At 38.5% G+C, this 21,472-nt stretch overlaps 1 protein-coding gene across 8 annotated transcripts in view; it reads right to left on the bottom strand.

Annotated features, from left to right (window-relative positions):
* Positions 1-4,839: 4,839 nt before the first annotated feature.
* gphnb (gephyrin b) overlaps positions 4,840-21,472 on the bottom strand; it is a 213,056-nt gene continuing 196,423 nt past the window's right edge. For 2 of the 8 annotated variants that reach the window (XM_057822151.1, XM_057822152.1), the window contains 11 exons: positions 19,691-19,746; positions 19,358-19,477; positions 16,635-16,693; positions 16,386-16,539; positions 12,409-12,530; positions 12,222-12,309; positions 12,027-12,100; positions 11,883-11,947; positions 11,647-11,750; positions 11,346-11,442; positions 6,796-8,187 (listed from right to left, as the gene is read on the bottom strand). In XM_057822151.1, the coding sequence (XP_057678134.1) occupies positions 8,054-8,187; positions 11,346-11,442; positions 11,647-11,750; positions 11,883-11,947; positions 12,027-12,100; positions 12,222-12,309; positions 12,409-12,530; positions 16,386-16,539; positions 16,635-16,693; positions 19,358-19,477; positions 19,691-19,746 (1,073 nt within the window). In that variant the 3' untranslated portion in view covers positions 6,796-8,053. Of the gene's footprint in view, positions 8,188-11,345; positions 11,443-11,646; positions 11,751-11,879; positions 11,948-12,026; positions 12,101-12,221; positions 12,310-12,408; positions 12,531-16,385; positions 16,540-16,634; positions 16,706-19,357; positions 19,478-19,690; positions 19,747-21,472 lie in introns of all 8 variants that reach the window. The other 6 variants (XM_057822146.1, XM_057822147.1, XM_057822148.1 and 3 more) reach the window with 6 other exon arrangements.

Genomic DNA, 21,472 nt, shown 5'->3' with positions numbered 1-21,472 from the left:
GAACGTTCGTTCATTCAAAACCAGAGCATTCACAGTCATTCTGTGAATTTTAGGGCATTTACAGGTCACTTGCTGTTCATTTTAGGTCATTAACAGGTCATTTTCTGTTGAGTTTGAGTTATTTGGGTGATTCCCAGGTCACTTTCTGTTCTGTTACTAAAAATAAACAGGAAGTGACCCATAAAAATACCCCAAAATCAACAGGAAGTAATTGAAAATCAACAGGTAAATGACCTTAAATGGCCCAAAATGAACTCATTGCCTGGCATTGGCTGCCACTGACAGCCATAGACGTTAAATCTGTTTGAAGTGGGAGGGATGGCAGCTGCCACCCTTCCATTTCAAATGGATTGGACGTCTACTAGTGATAAACTCATTCCAATACACAGCAGAAGCTTGTTTTTCTGTTTATTAGTTGTTGGTCAGAAAATCATTCTAGGATATTCTACAAATGTATCGATAATCGTTGTATCGCCATATCGTCAGACCATCGTTATCGTGAGCTTTGTATTGCAAATCGTATCGTATCGTGAGGTACCAAGAGGTTTCCACTCCTAGTCTTATGACAGTCTTAGGACGCTGCTGTCAAATAAAGTGTTATCGGTTAATATCTTTTGGTGTAAATATCCCATAATACAGTGAGGACAGCTTTGACTTACAGTCCGGTGGGGCCTATCTATGAACAAATGCCGTTTTCGTGTCAAATTTGGTGGGTGGCGACTTATAGTCAGGTGTGCCTTATAGTCCAAAAATTACAGTATTTGCTTTCTATAATTATTTTTTAAGATAATTTCAGAACACAAGAAATGCGTTTATGTGAAACAAAGAAATTCTTGGGAGCTGACAACACACACATCTCTTAAATAAGGCCAAGGATAGGGAATATGTTGCATCGCCAACTCTGGTGCCATCCTCATCAATACTCCCTGGATCACTCACGTTCAGACGGGTCAAAATGCTTTCAGCTCAAGGTTAAGTACACATTTGGTAGAATAAGAGAAAAAAAAAAACATCACTTACCGCCAGTGTGAGGGACCAATTTACCACAATATAAAATTAAACTAACAACAATGCTCTTGTATTGTGGAGGTATCTACAATAAAATCAAGTGAATAGTGGTGGTGAATATGTATTGTGTCAAAACTGCCTCAAGAAAAAAAATTACAAATTGAAATTGTAAATAGGACTTTTTTTTCCCCATGAATGCAATACAACGTACCGTAAAGGGGCCGTCGATACCTTATGCATCCTTCCTCACTTATACTAATGACATCAAACTTGCAATACATTTAAAAACCTACCAAGACACAGAAAAAAACCCTTGTAAAATCCCTTGGTGCTTTCTCCCTGCCCAATAAATAAAGGAACACTTAATGCACTTGAGAGTATGAGAAGAGCCATGTTAAATTATTGAATCATCTCCATGCTAATCCCCTTACACTCAACAGACGCTCTTGGTCACATTGATGAATTGGAAGCAAGTTCAATGTGCTATGAATCATCTTAAGTTAATGGGATCTTGTGTCATTTCACCTTGCAGAACAGCGAGGACCTAATCTCCTCATGCTACTTCTGCAATATCTTCACCACAGTTTGGGAGCTGCAGTATTTTCTATTAGTTTTATCTATAACCTCTTTTAATAGTTTTATCCTCACACATGCGCAGACCCGTCACCATTGGCGCGCCAGCGGGGGCCGTACCCGCTTCCAGAATTGCTTGCGTGCCCCTACTGAAAGCAAAGAGCTGTTAAACGACCTCGCTTTTAAAGGGGACAAATATCATCAAACCAATTGCATAAATGCACATTTCAGTCAAACCTTTTAAAATGTCTAACTTCTAATATACTTTGAAGATTAATATTTCATTCATGGCCTCCTGTAGACATGTGCAGATTATTGGTTTTAAGGTACATCATGGTATGAAAACGTCAAGGTTTCAAAACCGCAAAAAAATTCTGTCATACCGTCCCAGGTATTAGCTGTTTTTACGTCTCAAAAATGCATGGAGAAATCCCTCGCTTGCAGCTGTAAGGCTCAACCCTCCCCCATCGGTTGTTGCCCAGTGTCAGAGAGTCAGCTGAGTTACATGATGGCTAGAGGAGGTGAAACTCCTGAACTTTTTCCCCCATCGAAGAAAATGAAATCGCTGGTATGGGAATACTTCGGCTATAGAAAAGTTACAGACGGCCGCGGCTTAGAGGAGGAGGGCCAACTGACAAGTAAAACATGTTTGCGGAGGGTGGCTGCCGAGGAGGCAATACCGCCAATATAATTTCGCATTTATACAAAATTAAAGATGAGTAAACACTGTCAGGAACGTTTCCCATCAGCTACGAGAGTTAACTCCAGCGTGTTTAGTGTGTCTAGCGTTGGTAAAATATGTTTTTTTCTCTCTCTGGCAACTGTCTGTGTTGAAAAAGAGTCTGTGTGTGATGTAAACATGATACGAGTCATACACACGTGATTTTATGGAAAATAATTCCATTATTTTTGTTCTGATGGTAATAAAGTTGAGCTTTGGCTGTGTGTTTAGGCTCACCTAAAGGACCGCAACCTAGATATCTTAAAGTCATGCATTCTAGAGCTGTAATGCAATACCGTGATACCGTAAAACTGTGTCAAGTATCATACCGGCACATGCCTAGCCTCCTGGTACTGTGGATAAATGTTTGCAGTGAGGTAACAGCATGATACCCTCTGGTCCTAAGTGCAACTCCCATTATTGATACATTACTATTGTGTTTTTAAACAATGTTCACATATTTTTTACAGCTGATGTAGAACAGGAAACCTGCCTTAGACATGATGAGTTACGTAATGATTACTTGCCGCGTGAATGGAGTATGCTGTAGGCTTATTAAAAATATAGAAATAGAGTTATTACCCCCCTTCAATGTATTCCATATATAGGTCCATCGATATGGATTTTCAAATGCCGATGCCAATACCGACCTCTGTGAAGCCATCAGAAGCAAATTTGTATAAAAATGATGTAAATTGTTTGTGCTGCGCTTGTGCTTGTTTGTGCTGTAAAAATTATTGTTTGTGCTGCTGTCGTTTTCTAAGATATTTATAATTTTTTTAGAGGTCAACCAGCCCTCCATTTTGTTTAAAAATGACTAAAAATGGTGCCTTTGGCTTATGCAACGTTTGTGCTGTGAAAATTTTCATTTGTACTGCTATCGTTTTATAGATATTGAGATATTAATTTCGAGTGATGACGTCAATCACAGCCCCTCCGTCGCGGCTGACGGAGCGTGCCAACTCTCTCAATAACAGAGGGCTGACCCAACAACTTGCGCAAACGGAGCACAAACGAATGAAACCCCTTCCATGTTGCTGTAGAGCCCCACATTTACTGACAACACACACAAATAGACCTGAAGGGATGTTCGTGCCGTTCGTCAGTCAGCGGCAGCCACAGTTGACCACACAGATGCCTGATCAAAATCGTTTTTTTTTTCAATCGGCTTAGTCTTTTGTTAATCGGCCGATGGCTGATGTTGGAAAAAAGTCCATTTATTGACCCGATGATATATCGGTGGACTTCTAATGGTGTACCGCACGCAGGCTATTTTTAGACCGTGACGTCGCATCGTAAAGCGGAAGTAAAGCCGAAGTGGGACATTATAGACCCGCCCTCGCATAGACCCAACGTAAAAAGTGCTACTTTTCGCCGGTAATCTTTCAAATACGAACATGCCGATCACGCATTGCTTTTTTTGGAACTTGTAGAAACGACTCTAGACATTACGACCATGAAGGATGTTTTCTTCATACGTTCCCAGAAACCAAAAACTCGGGAGGAAAAAATGTGAAGACCGAATCAACTTGCGCGGACTTTAACACCAGCTCGGAGAATCCATTCACATTTCATATGCAGTAAACATTATGTTGGGTTGGCATGGTCTTTCAGAGGACAAAGAGGTAAGCCATTTTTATATTTTTAACTTATTCTTTTAGCGTAACGTTGTGCTGTACTGCTTCTGTCTGACAATGAATGACCTGAAAAGAATTACAATGGTATCTGACTGCCACTGTTACCGTTTCTGTTATATATATAAAAACAACTTTAGTAAGGGGGAAGTGTAAATAAATTATAGGATTAAGATGTGTTATCAATGAAAAAATTAAAAGTGTTCGTTGGCTGTCACTGAGTAGCATTTGCGATCGCTACACAAAGCTAACTAAATTACCCCCAAGAACGGTAAGAGACGTAGGACAACCAGAGGATATATAAGAAAGACAGGGTTGATGGTAAAGGATAGCTTGTTGAAACCGGAGAATGTCATTGTCAGTCGCGTCGATAAAAAAAAGCTAAAGCTATGCTTAGGTCGGCTCGTTTTTTTCGTCTTTTTCAGCCTCCGACACTAAAGCCATCTCTTTAACTGAATATTTTTATGTTCTTCCACATCTATGCCAGTCAGTTTGGCACCAGGCACATCATTTTTGGAGAGAATTGGTAGGTTTAGCGCTGTAAACGTCTCCTTCGTACACGATTTCCGTTCATTTCCTATTAGGGACATACGATGGCTTGTCCTTGGTTAGCAACAGTAGCTAATGTAATGAATATTAATGAGCGGAAGTGACGTGTTGCTTGCGGTACACCATTCCATATACTGGACTGTCTCAGGAAATTAGAATACACAATATTCTAATTTTTTGAGACAGTCCTGTGTATATATACAGGACTGTCTCAGGAAATTAGAATACACAATATTCTAATTTCCTGTCTCAAAAAATTAGAATATTGTGTATTCTAATTTCCTGAGACAGTCCAGTACCCGTCTAAAGACTAATGTCTGCTGACGGGCCTGCTCATGTGAGTGCCCTCTTGGATGCTTCTTGAAAAGAAACATGTTGCATTTGTTTTAGCTCCTCTCTTGGAGATCCATCTTTTCAGTGGTGCGGGAAGTGGGGTGCTGAGGGTGCTGCAGCACCCCCTGTTGTTGTGGCGAAAAAAAGTTGGTACATTCTTTTTTTTTTTTTTTTTTGTAAAAATAAATAAACAAATAAAACAGTGAAACAATAGTGTATTTAACTTTAGGGATTAAATATACTGTATATGTTGCTACCAGGTACAGCCAGCCGGGGCCCCCAGAGGGCCAACAGATGTAGCACATGCAGCTTTACTGCACTGTCACAGCGACAAGTGTAGGGAGTGTTTCAATACCATGGAATCATTTGGCAGATTATCTAACGATTATGTTATCAATCCCAATCAGTACTAACCATGTCACGTAAATTATATATGTTTAACAAAGTCCAATCAGCTATTAATACCACATGATTGTTTAAAGAGTCACTCACCAAGTACTCTCTGGAAAATTTGCCGAGTTGTTTTAAGTTGATTTTCACAGGCCACCTCATTATTCATGTGACTAAAATGGTGAATTTTCCAAAAAAGCCTACTAATGGATCTATCGTATTCCTCATCGAATACTCCATAAGAAAAATGCATCTAAAATAATCCTAAACGATTTTATTAGCAATTTTAATACTCCTTTTAGCAAGGTTCCTTGGGTATGCGGACGTTCCCATAGCAACCAGTCCTGTTATTGTCTTACGTCACATGCGCTGCGTATTCTGGGAGCGAGAATAGGCGTAAGGTGCGCATTTCGAGCAGAGGACGGCCAGCTGTTAAAATGTGTGCGTCCATGAACGAATGTAAGTACACCCATATGAGTCAGTGTAAAGTGTTTAGTTTTCGCCACTTTTATGGCCAAGATGACCGCACGTGCACGCAGCGCGCACTCGCAGCCCCCCACCTTTGTGTTCATTATACTGCGCCAGTATGTATGTGTGTCACGTGACTCAGAAAGGCCCCATGTTGCTTGTTGCCTGGGGCCCCCGTGCACCCTTGCTACGCCTCTGGCTATTGCTAGCTGATAACTGTTGATGGAGGAGGAGTTATCATGGCGCAAAAACGAATTAGTGTTTTTTTTCTTTACAAAAACAGCAAAATTTTCTAAAATTCAAGGTTGAAAATGAAGATGATTATGATATTTTATAATGGTGCCCAGCGAGGAAAAATTAGCTGCAGATTTAGACCGTGGAGAATTTCAAATAGCTTGCATTGTAGCCATATTTTTTGTTGTTTTTGCTGTTGAGTTGCCGCCGTGCAAAGCGCTGTTGGATATTCGTGTGCAATTTATTTGAGTGTTGTGAAAAGTGGGTGTTAAACTGAGGCTTAATGGACCTTTTAGTTTTCAAATGTGTTTGAGTGTCATTGTGCTATCTAGCTGTGGGGATTTGCATTATAATGCACGGACGCTTTTATTCCCAATACAAAAACTCCAACACACACTGTAAATGAAATAGGACGCTGTCTTTGTAGTAGCCTAGGAGTACGTAAACTATCCAGCATGCGTGTGTACTGCCAATGTGCACGCCTTGTATGGAGAAAAGGCCCGTGCATGACAAATTTGGACCGAAACGGCTGTTTTTAGATGGGAGAAACAAAATAAGATCCTCAGTACCCCTGATGTGAGTGACTTCCAGCGCCGGTGCATCTTTTTCAACTTTTCTTTTTCTGGATAAACACACAGCAGAGTGAGGATTTGGCTGCTAAACTGGGGATTTCCCCTGACACAAACAAACATGAGGCATGACCTATAATTATGGTCATGTAGTTTGAATGGGTTCCACACCACAACACGGCAATAACTGCCAGAGATGTAAACATCGGTCAAGATTTGGGTACACAGATACTGACAATTATGTGTTTTGATATCACTTCCGATGTACGTATTGGTGCCACACAAATAGAAAGCAATCAAAAACTGTCTCAGATTTAAAATTTTGTAACACCCGATCCTTTATCACGAAGTTCCCTTTTTCCTATGCAGAGAAAGAAATGTAGTTCTTTTGTAGTTGTTTAGATATAATTTATTAAAAAAGGAAACCCAACAATAACCTTTGTTTTTGTTCTTTTTTTTACATAATGATCAAGGATTTTTATTATCGTAGTCTCTTTCATCAGTTTCAGCATCATTACAGAAAACGTTTATAGTACAGCGTTGTTCAATGTCTCCTCATTGCTTAATAATAACTTCCTTAGGAGTGCTGGTCACATATCTGTACAATATGGTTCTATTTTTTTCTTCAATCTGTACAATTGTGTGAAGTCGGTTAAAAAGGCCGTCAGCAATTAAAGAAGCTGCTTCTTCTCTTGCTTTTTTTCTTAAATAGTTGCTCAAATAAAATATATTTCCCCCCCAAGCTTTTCCCTAGGAATGGGGGTTAGGGTTGGGCGGTGGGCGGGTTTGGAGCAAATATTCCACCAGGTCATGGCGAAATTAAGGAAGCTTCAGCGCCCAACACCCTACCCCCTCTCTCCCTTCCCCGTCCAGGCATTTGGCACCGCGCACATAAACAAGACTCACAAGATAAACGACAAGCAAAGCTTTTTGTGAAGCCAATATGATGCATACTAATGAGAGAAAAAGTGTCACCTTGATGGGTGCTCAAAAGAGAAAAGGACCTCGATGTGTCCCCCTTTTCCTCCTAACTGCAGCACCATGGGAAATCTGGAGTCTTCCTCAAAAATTTTCTTCATTTAAAAATGAAAATAAAAAACATGAGAAAATAATAATAATCTTTTTTTTGTCCTGGCAGGCACCTACAGCTGTCTATTAAAATGCTACTGCTATAGATAAGGTCTAGCATTGAACACACAAAGCAATTGCAATGAAAGGAACAAAGTTGCCTTAATATAATAATGATAAGAAGAATAATCATAATAATAAGAAGAATAATCATAATAATATATTACAGAATAAATCTCTTTTTATAATTAGATTTTTGTCCATTAAAAGTTATATTTTTCTTTCTTTGAAATACTATAATCTTCTTAAATCAATGTTTTCTTATACAGTATATCTAGGCTGTGATCGAGATGTCGACTATACCTCAATGTTCTTCAAATCAAGAAAAACTAGCTGTGCCGTTGCATATTACAGAATAGTCAATGATATGTGGACATGCACCGTGAACCGCCCGTTACGACCCTCGCTAGAAATGACGGCGACCCTCCGCCCCCACGGTCATGACATCATAGCCGGCCGATGACCATGACGTCCACCACCTCGCCTTTGTGCAGCTCCACGTATTGCTCTGTTTTGGGAGGTAGCATCAGGAGCCCGTTGGCACTGCGCATGCTCATCAGTCTGCTGCTCACCTGGTTCCCTACAGGAAGCACAAGTGGAAAAAAACACTTTCAAAATTGGAACTTGGAAGCCTGTCTAAATGGGGTGTAAACTAGAGATGTCCCGATCGATCGGGATGATAGATCGGTTCCGATTACGTCATTTTCAAAGTATCGGAATCGGCAAAAAAATATCGGACATGCCTTTTTTTAATATACGGTATATACTGTATATTTTTTAATTAAATTGTTTTCTAATTGTATTTAACGTTACAAACATAATATGTTACACTCATCCAGAGTCTTTAGTTTAGGCTTAAGGTAGGGTTAACAAATTTATCCCGATAGCAGCGGTAATTAAGTTTTTTAAAAAAGGTATCACGTTAATATAGTTAACGCAATTAATGCATGCGCTGCACAACCCACACTCGCATTGTCACCTTCAATCTGGAATGGCGCCATTTAACCCATATAGAGAGATACAAGGCAGCGTATGACGAGTAGGGTGAATTTTGGCAGCCTTTGGAACCTTTTTTTAATTGGCTAAAGCCTTACAATCCCTCTCCCTACGATTAGAAATATCACAAGAAGCAATGTGGGGAAGCAAGGTAGCAACTGATCTATGTCTTAACACTTTCAGTTAGTCCCCAACGCAGAGAAGATATATCAATTGGTAGCACTACGCACAGTCATGGGTGCACTTCCCATCATGCATTTGGGCAGAAGTTAAATGCCTGAATTATCATTTACTGAAAGCTCATAAAAAATCCACTAGATGGGAATATTTAGTCACAATATACAAAGTCACATCTGTCCTTTAAGAATGACAAGTCTTTCTATCCGTGGATTCCTGTCACTGAAAGAATGTTAATAATGTAAATGCCATCTTGAGGATTTATTGTCATAGTAAACAAATACAGTACTTAAGTACTATATGTTGAATGTATATATTAATCCGAGTTTTATTCATTTTTTTCTTAATGCATTGCCAAAATGTATATGATCGGGAAAAATTATCGGGAATGATTGGAATTGAATCGGGAGCATAAAAAAGCTGTCGGATCGGGAAATATCAGGATCGGCAGATACTCAAACTAAAATGATCGGGATCGGATCGGGAGCAAAAAAACATGATCGGAACAACCCTAGTGGAAACAAGGCCGGCTCTACACCAGGCATGAAAATGGGTCAGGGGTTAAAAAGGTGAAAAGGGTGTGGAGGAAATATGTTTCGGTAGCGCTGTCCCAAACGACAAATTTTCTCCCGATTAGACAGCCGACTATTTTTACGATTAGTCGACTAAGAATTTTTAATTTTTTTTAACAATATTGCAAAAAACTATCATTGCGAAAATAACTTGTATAACTCCATTTGGAATAGCTGCACTGTTGACCAAGAAAAACAGTTTGGTCGCTCTGCCTAGCAGGAGGGAGAGCGAGACGCTGTGGTGGTGTACGAGCATGAAGCAGAAAAACATGAATGTATGTTGTTTTTAAATTAAAACCCGATCCTTTTCACCCGATTCCGATGCTCTAAAAAATGGCGCCATCGGCCCTAATTTATATAACGCAGTTTAATACAGGATCTGCACACTTAAAGAAAAACAAAAGTTGAAATGTTGGGGGGAAAAAAAACAATTGCATGTCCTGCGATGTGATTATTGCGCATGCGCACATTGCGATGGGGCTGTTCAAACGATATATTGTGCAAGCTTAGCTGATCGCATTTACTAGTGCGAAAAAAATGGATTGTAAACAGATTCAGAACACTGACTTCGCCTTTCCAACATTATTCAAAACAATTCTTTAAAAAATCTAGCATTATTATTATAGTATGCTACTATATATACAGGTAATAGTATTACAATAATAATTAGGATATTTATTGCCAGTCATCTTTTTAAAAAGGGTGTCATTTTAAAGCTATTCTTAGTGTAGAACCTGAAATCTTTAGTATTATAGTATTTACATATTACAGTATTAATCCCACATACCTCAGAATTACTCCAGAAATCGTTATTTATATGACGAACGTGACGTGCTTTTATTTTGAAATGTTCACCACAAGGACGTTCACTAAACCGCTAACAACTTTATACTCCCCAAAAAGCACTTATTGTCATTGCTTGTGGTGTCACCAATAGATTTTTTTCTTTTCATTTTTTTCGTTAGCAAATGCTGTTAACCAGCGATTTTTCATGTTTGAAGTGTCACATTTTAACCGCAAGTTCGCCTTTTGGAGAAGACTGCCAAAGTTTTATAGCAGGCTGAAGTAGGCCGTCTTTTGTTCCCCGTTAGTATCAATGTAGCAATGCTAACGTTTACTAGTGTTTAATATAGATGTGTTTCCTTAGTTTGTATGCGTGAACTGTAATTCCCACCCCCACCACTTCATTCTCTGCAGCAATGCTGACAGCACTCCTGTAACGAGTCACATGACATTTTGGAGGCAAAATGACAAGCAGTACTCAATTTGGATGTACGTTTTATTCAAAGTGGTGTACTCACTTTTGTTGCCAGGGGCTTAAATATTAACGGCTATATTTTGAGTTATTTTGAGGGGAAAATAAATTAAATTTATCCGATAAGCTGCACACAGACTACTTTTCATTGTGTCAAAGTGTCATTTTGTCAGTGTTGTCCCATGAAAAGACTTGATTCATCCGCAGAAATGCGAGGGGTGTACTCACTTTTGTGATACACTGTAGGTGCACCTTATAGTGCGATAATTACAGTAGTTATTACAACTTGTTCCGAAGGGATACTGATTTGTACTGATACTGATAGTGAATGGAGTGAGATCGAAAGTTTGGCAACATCTTATGTTGTATGGTTCGGGCTACTGTTTTTTGAATATTATTGTATGTATAAAATGGAGAACAATACGCTAAACAGATGCCTGTTTAGCGTATTGTTCTCCATTTTATTTTTATTACCGTAGTGTATGTTTGTTCCTGGTCTATGATATAATAAAATTCCCCTTAAAATAAGACTTATACTCCAGTGCAACTTATACTGTACTGTATATGTTTTTTTTTCCTGTTGTGTTTTTTTCCTTTGCATTCTGTTGTTGCGACTTTTACTCCGGTGTGAGATATCATCTCAAAAGTACTTTATCTTGCAGGCTGAGTCAAGAAAGACCTCCTGGAAGCATCCCTGGTGAACTGTTCCAGGTACGTTAGGCAAAACTGTGCTGTTACCTGTGCTCTGTGCCCACGGCAGAGGCTCCTGGTGATGCCATGTCAGGATGCAGCGGTGGTATTCAGGGCGAGGATCCAGTTTTACATCACAGGATAACTGCAACACAACCATCAGAATATTTTGTCAAATAAAATAGTACCACATAGTTTACAGTGGCATGAAAATTTTTGACTGTACACAGAAGCTGCTTTATATGAACTCATTCTTTTCTGGAGAGGAGAAAAATGTCCTCCTACCTTGTGTGTTAAAAAAAAAAAAAACAGGTGGACACATACTTGAGGTTGCTCCAGCTGTGCTTACCCTTGCTTTGATGATAGTGGGCCTTGGGTCCAAAATACCCTGCATCTTCCTCAAGGCAGGGATGACAAAAAGATTACAAGTAACGACAGCAGATACGGGGTTTCCTAGGACAAAAGGACGAGTGGAGAGATGGACGAACGGATGGAGAGAGAGGACAGCAAGAGAGAAGATATATGAAGACCACCTTCTCATAAAAGTAGAGTAAATCAAGTCTTTCTCTCAACTTCACACACTACCTGGGAGGGCAAAAATAAGTTTACGAGCACCGTCGATATCCAGCGTGGCAAAGGTAGTTGGGAGCCTGCAGAAAAAACATCAGACGTTGAATTAAAATTTGTCAATCCGTTGCAAGGAAAAATGTTCTAGAATCTGCAGCTTACCCTGGTTTCATGAAGACCCGACCAAAATGGATCTGAGCATGAAGATCGATATCCAACACCTGCTTTAGGTAGTCCTGCAAATCAACATAGTTTTGTTTAATAATAATGTTGTTGCAAATTTAAGCCGCAGTATATATTTCTACCACAACGTGTCAGTAAAACAAAGCATTAGCCCTGAGTGAATTGCCTAAATACCTTCTCCCCCATGGATACTCCGCCTGAGGTGATAATGACATCAGCACGGCTGATGCCTTCATTCAGAGCATTGAGAAGGTCATCGGGGCTGTGGGATGCACACAAACACAGCGACTGTGTTAAACAGCACCTCACAGGGGGAAAATGAATATGAAACTCTTTATGTTTAAAGAAAATTTAGGTTTACTTGTCTCCCACAATGCCCAGATTGATGGTTGGATAACCGTGCTCCTGGATGGTGGCCAGCAGGGTGGAGCGATTGCTGTCCCTGATCTTCCCAGGATGGAGGTCATCCTCTGGGTTCAGCAGCTACATGAACGTAATACAGTATGAATGAAAACAACACATGTTACAGCATTAGCATTTAAGGTGTATTCCTACACTACAAAACTACACCTCCTTAAAACTAGTTAAATTCGCTTGTTTTCAATATAAATCTACTAGAAATAAGTGAAATTATCTGCCAGAGCTTCAAGTAAATCTTGCTCACTTACAGTGAGGAAAATAAGTATTTGAACACCCTGCGATTTTGCAAGTTCTCCAACTTAGAAATGATGGATTGGTTTGAAATGTTCATGGTAGGTGCTTGTACACTGCGAGAGCCAATTGGGGAAAAAAAATCCAGAAATCCCAGTGTATGATTTTTAAAAAATGATTTCTTTGTATTGTACTGCTTCAAATAAGTATTTGAACATCTGTATATTAGCTAGAATAGTGAGCCTCAAAGACCTGTTCGCCACCTTCAAAAGGTCCATCTCCACTCCATTTATTTTCCTTAATAAGAAGAGTGGAGGTGGACTTTTTGAGTCTGACTTTTTGACCTGTTTGAGGTAGTTAGCTGCATGTAAACACCCGTCCACACCATACAACCCAAGGAGCTGTCCAAAGACACCAGAGACAGAATTGTAAACTTCTACAGGGCTGGAAAGAGTTATGGGACAATTGCCAAGCAGCTTGCTGAAATAAAATCCACCGTTGGAGCAGTTATTAGAAACTGGAAGACACGAAACATGACTGTCCATCTCCCTCGGATTGGGGTTCCGTTCAAGTTCTACCTGGTAGGGTCTCAATTATCCTAAAGAATGATAAGGAATCAGTCAAAAACTACAGTACACATGAGGAGCTGGTCAATGACCTGAAAAGAGCTGGGACCCCCATTTCCAAGGTTATTTTGGAAATACACAAAGACATCATGGCTTAAAATCATGTATGGCACGGAAGGTTCTTCTGCTTAAACCAGCACATGTCCAAGCCTGTTTTAAGTTTGCCAATAACCATTTGGATGATCCATGGGAGAAAGTCATGTGGTCATATGAGCTGAAAATGGAACTTTCAGTCTTAATTACACTCATATAGTGTTTGGAAGTACCATCCCAAGAACACCATCCCTACTGTGAAGCGTGGGGGTGGTAGCATCATGCTTTGGGGGTGTTTTTCTGCATATGGGACTAGACAACTGCACTGTATTAAGGAGAGGATGACCAGGGTGAAGTATTGTGAGATTTTGGGGAATAATCTACTTCACTTAGTTAGAGCATTGAACATGGGTCGTGACTGGGTCTTCCAACATGACAATGGCCCGAAACAGGCAGCCAGAATGACCAAGGAGTGGGTTTGTAAAAAGCATATCAAGGTTCTGGAGGGGCCTACTGTAATTTCCCGAATATAAGGCGCTCCCGTGTATAACGCGCACCCCAAATTTACTTGTAAAATCTATGGGAAATTATTGTACCAGTGTATAACGCGTACCCTAATTTTAGCACCAATAAATAGAAGAATACAAGAAAACAGCTTTTGAACAGATACAGAAATGCCATTTTACTGACTGGTGAAACGCAGCACAAGCATAGCACATTGGTAGTTCAAAACATTACCGTAAACTGACAATATGTATGGTAATAATATGATTTGACAACTTCTCCAACTTAACAGAATCCAGGAGAAAACAAAATAGATATGACTTTTCTTTTAAGGCTGCTGTATAACTTGCTCGTTTCATCATGAAGAATAAATGTTTCTTTCATGGATTGATACGGTAAAAATAAAAGTGAGGAAAGAGCACATCGTAATCAATCGCAATTCAAACCATCTATAAAATATGCCATATTTTCCTGTAAATTATTGTTAGAATGGAAAGATAAGACACAAGACGGATATATACATTCAACATACAGTAGATAAGTACTGTATTTGTTTATTATAACAATAAATCAACAAGATGACATTAACATTATTAACATTCTCTTAAAGCGATCCATGGATAGAAAGACTTGTAGTTCTTGAAAGATAAATGTTAGTACAAGTTAAGAAATTTTATATTAAAACCCCTCTTAATGTTTTCGTTTTATTAAAATTTGTAAAATTTTCAATCAAAAAATGAACTAGTAGCTCGCCATTGTTGGTGTCAATAATTACACCATGCTCACTCATGGTACTAACCCATAAAATCAGTTGGACCCAAGCGCCAGCAGAGGGCGCCAAACACCACAAAACAAGTAACAAGCTGACATTACACTGTACTGTCATTTTATTCTGTTTGAGCGGGGCAAGTGCGTTAATTGCGTCAATTATTTTAACGTGATTAACTAAAAAAATTAATTACCGCCCGTTAACGCGATATTTTTGACAGTCCTAGTTGTGTTACGTTTGTTATGGTCTGAGTTGCAATAAACGTTGACTCAAATGAGTTCAAAAAACTTAATTCTGTGCTTTATGAAGAGTGAGAAAAGCAGAATTTAACACAGACGAAATCATTCGACCAATCAGAGTGAAATATTACCGAAACAAAATGGTGATCATGTACCGTAATGGTCGGTACCGGATCGCTGCATACGTTTCCTTCAACACAACATGGCCGTGTCAATTAAAAAAAAAAAAAAAAAAATCTGTCTCCATCCCTGTTCCCGTGAATAATGCGCATCCATGATTTTACAAGTTGATTTTGGGGAAAAAAAGTGCGCATTATATTCGGGAAATTATGGTAGATAGTCTAAACCCAATAACCTAAACCCAATACAAAAATCTTTGGAGGAAGCCCAAACTCCAAGTTTCTCAATGACAGCCCAGAAACCTGACTGATCTACAGCAGATCTGTGTGGAGCAGTGGTCCAAAATCCCTGCTGCAGTGTGTGCAAACCTGGTAAAACGTTACAGGAAACGTTTGAACTCTGTAATTGTAAACAAAGGCTGTTGTACGAAATATTTCTCAGGTGTTCAAATACTCATTTGCAACAGTATAATACAAATAAATTGTTTAAAAAAATCATAAAGTGTGATTTCTGGATTTTTTTCTCCTTTTAGATTGTCTCTCATAGTGGACAAGCACCTACCATGAAAATGTCAAACCCACCAATCATTTCCCAGTGGGAGAACTTGCAAAATCACAGGGTGTTCAAATACTTATTTTCCTCACTGCAGATTGCTTGAAATAAGAAAAATAGCTCGGTGACAGACTTATTTTAAGCAATAAATTTAGTATATTTAATGTTTAAAAAAACTTGTTTGTCAGAAATGTTCATATTTCAAGAATAGATATTGTTCAAAACATTATTCAAAAGCATTTTTAGATGTATGGGCTTAATAGGAACAAACAGTAATATTTACTTCAAGTAAGTGCAATAATCTGACACATTAATTTGTTCACTAGTCTTTAACACTTAAAACAAGATGGAGAAAATGATTTGACTAGATTAAAGAAAAATAATCCGATTAAGACGTTATAAATTTGCAGTATAGTAGAACACAAAAAAGCACCATGTGTTCTCCAGAAACTATCATTTATTTCTAATGAAAGGGTTAAAAAGGCTGTAGTTATCTGCTTAAGTTATCTGTCATAGGAGGTTGTTACCTAACAGTCTAAAACTGTCCAACAGTTTTAATGACCTACTTCTAATATTAAAAAAAGATCCAACTTCCCCTGACAAGTGAACAACTTATAAATTGAATTGTGCTTTGCTCCTGACTGTAGAATTTAGCGGTCAAAGCAGACAGCGGTGACTGTGCATAAACATGAGCTTGGCACACTGCCAAAATAACTGGCCCATTGTTTTTTTGGTTTTTTTTTTTTTGCAGAAGACATTCTTTCTAAATTCAGATGATGTGCATGCGTTTTAGTAAATTGAGGTATAATCCTCCTTAATGAAAAACAAATTCATATTCAAGTACCTCATTTCCTGTCGACATGACCGCCACTACAGGGAATTTCTGCACCTCCACCTCTGTGACTCCCACAGTGGCCAGAAGGCCGATCTCAGAGGGACCCATATGGGTGCCCTTGGCAAGCACACATTCGCCACGCTTGATGTCATGACCGATCGGCCTGTTAGGAAAGACAATAGAGAAAATGTATGATGATATATAAATGGTGGAATCATATTTTTTTTTACAGATGGAAATTAATTTCTTTGAACTAACCTGATGTCCTGGCCTGGTCGAGCCTGGACTAGAATTCGTACTTCCAGTTCCTCGGTGCCCTGAAAGACAAACTAGTTGACAGAGGTATTTTGTAACTAATAAATGCTGCTTTTCTACTGCACAGTTCCATCTTAGCTCAGCTTTATCTGTAAATTTGGGCGGAGCAGTTTTCACATTAAAAATATTGTGTTATACAGTACTGTATAATGCATTTTAAGTGGCTCTTTTTATGGCATTTACATTGTCAAACTGATCCAAATTAATTTCCAAAAAGCAGATGAAAATATTACACTTATAAGGATTACACTTATAAGCAGGGGTGCACATAATTTTTTTGCCCAGGTTCTCAGAGGAGGACCTGGAGATGTGACTTGGTCCTCATTGAGCTTGAGAGCCGACCCGCCTGATGCAATAAATTTATGACAAGCTTTACTTAGAGCCAATTAACTTTAATTAATTACATTAACAATTAATGCTTGATTAACATCAACTGGCACAACAAAATTGCCATTACTTTGAAGTGTAATGTAAAGAAATAAAAAGCACCAATTCAAAATAAAGGGCATTATGCGGCTCCCACATTAACTCCTACCCTTTTTAAAAGTGGGATGTCCTCCTCATTAGACCTTATTGAACGTGCATGTTTAGCTTTGTAAAATGCGAGCAAAAACACGTTTGTCAGTGCATGTCGCTGTTCATTACCTTTATTCCGCCACTTGTCCATAGGGCGAGCGGGGTCCTGTTTGACATCGATAGTTTGCTTAATTGCCACATGCTCTCTGTTTTTTTTTCGTGCTTTTCAAAGTTTGGATGGCTGAAATTCTTTGACCCTACATAAAATGCGCTGCTCTTATCGGCGACATTGGGATTCTCACGGCACATTTTGTACCGCATTTCCGTGCGAGCATCATTTGCTTCTAGCCATGGTACCTCCTACTTTTCAGCAAAAGTCCTTTTTTTCGGTAGCTCCGGTGACGTCTCTGTCGTCTGTCTGTCTTTTGACGGGGGTGGGGGAACACGGAAGTAATTACTCAGTGTGGCCTGCCTCTTTGACATTTTGAGAAGTTATTTTCTCGTGTCCGCCGCAAATACGGTGGTCAGCCATCGGTACGCAAAAGCGTATGGAAGTCGTTGAGGGCCAGCGCGTTTGTCTACGTCCGGTACGCATGCGCGCATGCGGACCACTTATGTGCACCCCTGCTTATAAGTTAGCAAAGCCTCATTTGTTTTTGTGAAGCTTTAAACTTATTTTTAAATTGATGATAATTTCTTTTCATTTGCATAGAGACAAAATCGTATGGTTTGGTTTAACGGTTTATTGTAAAAAATGTATAATGTTTCATTGTTTTTTGTATTAGGTCAGTTACACAGTAAACTACACTGCAAAAAGACACCTTCCTAAAACTAGTTAAATTCCCTTGTTTTTAGAGTAAATCTACAAAAAATAAGGGAAAATATCTGCCAGTGCTTCAAGTAATTTTACTCACTTAGATTTCTTGAAATGAGATAAATAGCTAGCTCAAAATAAACTTAACAGGCTTATTTTAAGCAATAAATTAGTATATTTAATCTTAAACTAAGCTTGTTTGTCAGAAATGTTCTTTCTAGATTAAAATTTTTAATCGAGTTAATCACAGCTTAAAAATTAATTAATTGTAATTAATCGCAATTCAAACCATCTATAAAATATGCCATATTTTTCTGTAAATTATTGTTGGAATGGAAAGATAAGACACAAGACGGATATATACATTTAACATACTGTACATAAGTAATGTTTTTGTTTCTTATAACAATAAATCAACAAGATGGCATTAACATTATTAACATTCTTTTAAAGTGATCCATGGATAGAAAGACTTGTGGTTCTTAAAAGATAAATGTTAGTACAAGTTAAAGGAATTTTATATTAAAACACCTCTTAATGTTTTCGTTTTAATAGAATTTGTAAAATTTTCAAACAAAAATTAAACTAGTAGCTCGCCATTGTTGATGTCAATAATTACACAATGCTCATGGTGCTGAAACCCATAAAATCAGTCGCACCCAAGCACCAGCAGAGGGCAACAAAACACCAAAAAACACAAGTAACAAGTGGATATGACACTGTGCTGTCATTTTAATCTGTTTGAGCGGGGCATGCGCGTTAGATGTGTCAAATATTTTAACGTGATTAATTTTAAAAAATTAATTACCGCCCGTTAACGCGATAATTTTGACAGCCCTAGTTCTTTCAATTGCTTTAGTTCGTTTTTCTCTTTCGCTCAGACTTGAAATTTTCAAAATTACTTGTTAAATTTTCACAACATTGTATCACTAGTGCACATCAAAAAACAGTTTCTCATTTCTTTGAACAAGTTGCAGATGTTTTCGTACATCCATGCAAATAATTTGTAGGTAACACTTACAATAAGGGTCCCTTAATTAATGGATTTTTAGACAATAACTCATGTTTAAGTAACATAACAATTAATTCATTTAATTCTTTATCTAACATTTCTTAATATATTAATTAACATGATTTTTTTTTTTTTTAATATACTATTTATAGCCATATATCTTCCAATAAGACAATGATACGGATTAATCTTATCTTGCTGCAGGTACTAGACCAACTGTGCGTCAATATTACTGTGTCGAGCTATGTAGGTAAGAGGAAACAGGAGTATTGGGAGACTGTTCAGGTTGAATTCGACATTCCCTTCCATTCAATTCAGACTTACATCTTCGGACTCGCGGAGGAGCTCAGTGTCTTCCACCTGAACGACAGCGTCAGCCCCGCAGGGAATGGGAGCGCCAGTTGTCACCCTCATCACCTGGCCAGGCATCACGGTATGGGTGGGCTGCCAGGAGACACAAAAGGACAAGCAAGGGTAAATACAGACAGTGTTAGGTAATTGTTATCGCTCAAATTGTGTGTTTGTGATAAATGTCATTCAAAAATAAGGAAATGCAAATGATGTGAAGTGTGAAAGTGAAAATAATAATGTTGAATGCAGATGCTTTGAAAGGAAATCAGTACAATACAATTGATAAGTTTAGATATAAGTGCTGACCTGCTCGCCTGCTTGGGACTCGCCAATAATGAAGCGGTCACCCGGTCCGTCGGCGGCTAAAACAGCAGGAAAAAGTATTAGTCAACGCTGTGTTGTTAGATTAGAAGTGTGGGAGTGTGTAATTTAGTCATTGTGTTACAGTGGGCTACTGAATGAACAATCAAGAGGACAGACAATGTGCGTTTATTTAATTATATATCTTGTAGAACTCTAATATTTTTGCATTGTGTTCTTTAACCTGATTGTGGAATAGAAAACCATGCAGTGATTTTTTTTGTATTTTTTATATGGCTTAAAATCCAGCCTGAGGTGCACAGACATAATTTTGTTCCATCTACCGTCACCATCCAAGCACTAAAATCAGCACACATGAATGCTTGTGTGGGCCCTAAGGACAGATGCATAAAACACAGAGAAGACCTGTTGTGTGCGGTTTCTCATCTCTAACAGAGAGCACTAAGAGCAGATGCTTCTTACAAGAGTTTCCTTTTTTTTCATAAAGGTGCCTCAAGCAAACAAGCTGCCGTCCTGCTCACCAGGTCTGCAGGTCCCTTGTTGCCCCCCCAGAACCTGCAACACCGAATGACTTTGGGGCTTAAGTGGAAATGCCTCAAATTAAGCTTAAGTGTAGTCTTAAGGACATTCATTGTGCAGTGGGAGGATTGCTGTGTGTGCCTGGAAGGTAGCTAACTTCACACAGAGGCAAAATGTATACAACCACCTCATATTCAACTGTTTTTTCTTTAAATTAAGTAGATGTGTGCATAGACTTCACTATCAATTGACGAGAAAGCTCCCACAAACATTGCGCCACACCTTCCCATTGGGGGCCGACGCAGGTAGAGCATTTGGCTTTCACAGTGATAAACTCAAACACACGCTGCGTTCAAACGCCGAATTTAGGTGGTAGGCTTTACCTAATCTAAATCTTATTTAATCTACACTGTTTTATGTTCATATCTATAGAAATTCAGGGATGCACGCAATTATTTAGAAAGATTAAGATTAAGAATTTTCAACTTAAAATGCTCTTTGTTTGGTGATGGCCGCCATGTTGGATTTACACAATAGCGCATTTTTAGCTTGAAATATTTACGTAAAATGAATAATAACTGCCTGTTTTTTGGCTTTTAATCAAGAATCTAGACTGTTATGTGTTCATATCTAGAGACATTGTGGGATGTACATATTTTTTTACAAGAATGTTCAATTTTGTTTTGCGACTGGCCGCCATGTTGTTTCCATATACAGTAGCGTAAGTTTACATTCAAATGATCAGGTAATTTTTGGCCAACTGCCTGTTTTTGGCAAAAAAAGTCGTAATATAGACATTTCTGTGTCCATACAAATTTTTTTTCGCCTTTTACGTGTTTTATTTTATGTAACATTTCAATCTAAAAACGACGAGGTAGCCAGCAAGACGTGCCTCTGTGCTGAGGCAATAGTAACATCGGAATTCAACCTAAATAAGTTGTGATTCTATATAAAAATGCAAATTTTGCTTTTGTTGAGTAAAATTATGATTCTGCATGCTTTCCTCATGTATTAAGCTTCTGATGTGAAAGTTGGGTGATTTTTCCTCACGTATTAAGCTTCTGATGTGAAAGTTGGGTGATTTTTTTTTGGCTGTTGAAAACTTGCTCTGAAAAAAAAAAAGTTAATATATAATATAATATATATATTAGGGCTGTCAAAATTATCGCGCGGTAATTAATTTTTTAAATTAATCACGTTATAATATTTGACGCAATTAACGCACATGTCCCGCTCAGACAGTATTCT

This window comes from Corythoichthys intestinalis, chromosome 19 (genome assembly GCF_030265065.1).
Source record: "Corythoichthys intestinalis isolate RoL2023-P3 chromosome 19, ASM3026506v1, whole genome shotgun sequence".
NCBI lineage: Eukaryota > Metazoa > Chordata > Actinopteri > Syngnathiformes > Syngnathidae > Corythoichthys > Corythoichthys intestinalis.
This window is presented reverse-complemented; position numbering and strand designations above follow the sequence as displayed.